We start from the raw sequence: 3,465 nt of genomic DNA, 5'->3' as shown, positions 1-3,465 counted from the left end.
GAAGAATATCTCTTTGGATTTGAGACTTTAGTCTTTGCAACTTTACAGATCTTCTTTATGCACCAAGAGCTTGTAACACTCCAAAGAGAAAGGAAAACTTGAAATCGCATCAAATGACCCCTTTAAGAACCAATAGCACAGAACCAAGTCTCAATCCTATGGTTTTTTTTTTCTGTCTTGATAATCCATTTCACTTGGCTATGTGTCACAATACGGAAGAAAAGATCCGTTGCAACTTCTCAGCTTAAAAAAAAGAAAAGAAAATAAGACTATGTACATGTCTCAATGCCCATTCGCAGTCATGTAAACATGCAACCTAACTAGTAATACACACTTCTGTATTCCCAATTAGTTGACTCATTTTTTTTTTCTATACAATGAAAATCAATGCATTCTACTGTTTTTTTTAACCCAAAAATTCTTTAAAATATGACAGAAATGCATGCAAGTTTAAAACAACAACATGAGGGTGAGTACAATCACAGAGTAATGCTTTGGTGAGCATGTTACTTACAATGAAAGTTCACAAATCCAACTCTGAGAAGTGTTGACCTCAGTATAAAGTAGTCTAGCTCTGATGAAGATCAGCCGCAGAGGCTTTCATGTGGGTAAAAGAAACTTTCGAAATAACTCGGTTATAATGTTCTTGTAGCCTTTATCATTAGTAAGATGCATTCATTTCACGATGATCTCAGCTGCGAGTGGGAACAGAGAATGTCAGAGCGGAGTGTTCTGAAGGCCTACTGACCTCACAGTTATAGATGTGTTCTGTTTAATTGGCCAGGTGAGAGGCATCCGCTCACTTGCACCAGCTTCCTGGGAAAAAGACAGCAGGAGTTCGGAAAGCTCTGAAATTAAACTTGACTGTCAGCCTAATTGGTTCCCTTCCTGTATTGTGCTGTTTGTGTCCTTTCGAGTTGAAGTAGGCTGCCTCACCGCTGATGCTCTGGAGAGAGAGGCTGTGCTAATGAGATGCTTTTGAAATGTTGTTGAATAAAACCCTCAGCCTGTTGTTTGTATTATGAGTAAATACAACTAATATGCCAGCGAATTTGAGTTCAGTCTCAATTTAGGCTCTTTGTTTTGCCATGACTTTGTTTTTGAGCTTTTCTCAGTAGTACAACCCTAGAGTATACTTATCTCTGTTTTGTGTTTTTCCTCTGTTGAAAAGACTGGCTCAGGCCAACATAAATTTCCATGCTGGACTGGTGCTGGTCTAACTGCATGGGGACCCGTATAGCTGTGGTGTCAACTGTTCTTCCATCATTTACCCTCGTGTCATTCCAAACCTTTATGTAGAACACAAAAGATGATGTTTACAAATTCATGGCACACAAATCTACCCCATACAATGAAAGTGAAGTGGAAATAGGTCTGCTGAGCTTCGAAAATGACAAAAAGGCAGTAGTTTAGGTCAACATTTAAGGTATTATTTATGCTTACTGAAAATCAGTGTTGTGAAAACTAGTCAAAAAATATACCAAGCTAAGTTACATACAATGCTGTTCAAAGTTTGGGGTAGTAAAAATTTTTTATTGATCATATATAAATATATAGGCAATATAAAAATCCTGGCCAGGACATATGGTCACCTTACACATATAAAATATTAAGAGAAATTAAATGAACTAAAATGACTATGACAACATGCAAACCTATTAAAGTCCTATATACATACAAATCATTATTACATATAGAGTGGCTAAAACATGCCTTATTGCAATGCTGCAATTTTTCTATATGTTCTTCTAAACATTTCCTTTTGTGTTCCATGAAAAAAAGTGATACTTTAGAATAACAGGTTTACGATGAGTAAATAATATTCATTTTTGAGTTAAATATCCCTTTCTGAAACTTACCTTGATCTTTTCAGCAATGTCTGTAAGCATAACGTGTTGCTTTGTGTATCTGTCTGAACTGACATGTCCTCATTCTTTTGTGTAACAGTATTGGGTGGTCTGGAGTCTCGCGGTGTCCTGAGGAAGATCAGTGATATGTTGGAGATAATCATGAAGAGGATCGACACCCTGTCAAAAATGAGCAACAGCAGCGAGTCCCACAGGCTGGAGGAGTTGAGCTCTGCTCTCCACAGGTGCAGCTTCACATTCATGATTACAGCACAGCAGTAACATTCTACAAGTCAGGTGTCACTTGCTGCCGTCAAGTCACCTAGGGATAATCGTGTTTACAAGATGAGCGCACACGAACGGCACCACAATGTTTTAATTGCAAGTTATCTCCATGTTTATCTTTGTGCTGTTAGCGCATGGTTCCATCATGGCTTTGAGGACAAAGTAATCAATCTGTGAAACTAAAATGTAAAAAAAAAAGAGATTTTGAAGATGCTCATAAACAATGTTTTAATTTTAAGAATTTTACTTTATACACTAGGCCTGGGCGATAAAACGGTATCGATATTTATCGACGGTACACCTTCTTCGATAACGATATAAAAAATGTTCGATATAGCGCATAATATAGGCACGTGCTATGAGTGACGCAGACAGCACACACAAACACACAGGGGTGGATTTAGTGAATTGGGGGCCCCACACTGTAGTCGTGGTAATAAACACCGTAAACAGCAAACGTTCACGTGTCCGCGCTTAATGCGCATATCCTATATGAAAAGCATTTTAGGGGGCCCTTGGCTTTTGGGGGCCCAAGGCGGTCGCCTACCTTTGCCTAATGTGTAAGGCCGCCTCTGCAAACACGAACATGAGTGCTGTGCCTGCCTGTGATGAGGAGATTGTGAATAAAAAAATTTAAAATAAACATTTGCATTTGAATGCAAAAATAGTACAATCGAATGTTAGGTGTACGCAGGGCTCGAATTGAGGGGGGATGCGGGGGGATCCCCCTGGTTGAAAAAAATTACAAAAAGCATCCCCCCTAACCATCCCCTTTAGATTAATAATGTTGTGTATTATGTAAAATTTATCGTGCAAATTAAATGTTAAAATTCTCTACTTATGATAATTCACGAACTAAATAACGGCGATTGGCCAATCAGAACTCGGTACTGTAACAAGCTGCCACAAGCTGAAGCAAGTTTCCGTCAATTTTCGTGCAAATTGGTTCAAGCGCAACTTTTGAAGTTCTTTAAAAAGAAGACAACAGAAGGTGTGATTTTTCCTTGATTAGAATTTAAAGACATTCTCCTGACATAATGTCATTGTGCTGTATGTGTGACTGTGAGGGACTGAGAGACAATAGGAGAGCTGACGAGTATGTCACCGACTTAGCAAAAAACAAACAAAAACACATCTTGAGAGTCCAGAAGCATTCACTCACTGCGCCATGAAGCCCATTAGAATGCAGTTAGAATGCCCTTATAATTCAAGCAATGAAAGAAAAAATACCCATGTATGAGTTTTTATGTTTTTATATTCATTGCACAATCAATGTACTTTTCTGAATATCAGCACATAAATAAGCTAATAATTTTATACAACAGTGTAGAGC

General features: G+C 38.2%; 1 protein-coding gene across 1 annotated transcript in view; it reads left to right on the top strand.

Moving 5' to 3' along the window:
- The window catches only part of LOC107731677 (alpha-1,6-mannosylglycoprotein 6-beta-N-acetylglucosaminyltransferase B-like), a 129,061-nt gene that overhangs the window by 26,780 nt on the left and 98,816 nt on the right, over positions 1-3,465 (top strand). Inside the window, exon 3 of the mRNA XM_016542824.1 lies at positions 1,948-2,092. Within this exon, the coding sequence (XP_016398310.1) occupies positions 1,948-2,092 (145 nt within the window). The remainder of the gene's footprint in view (positions 1-1,947; positions 2,093-3,465) is intronic.

The sequence above is a fragment of the Sinocyclocheilus rhinocerous genome, unplaced genomic scaffold (assembly GCF_001515625.1).
Source record: "Sinocyclocheilus rhinocerous isolate Xijiao unplaced genomic scaffold, SAMN03320098_v1.1 scaffold1902, whole genome shotgun sequence".
NCBI classification, from domain to species: Eukaryota; Metazoa; Chordata; class Actinopteri; order Cypriniformes; family Cyprinidae; genus Sinocyclocheilus; species Sinocyclocheilus rhinocerous.
The sequence above is the reverse complement of the archived record's forward strand: the minus strand, read 5'-3'. Positions and strand labels throughout refer to the sequence as shown.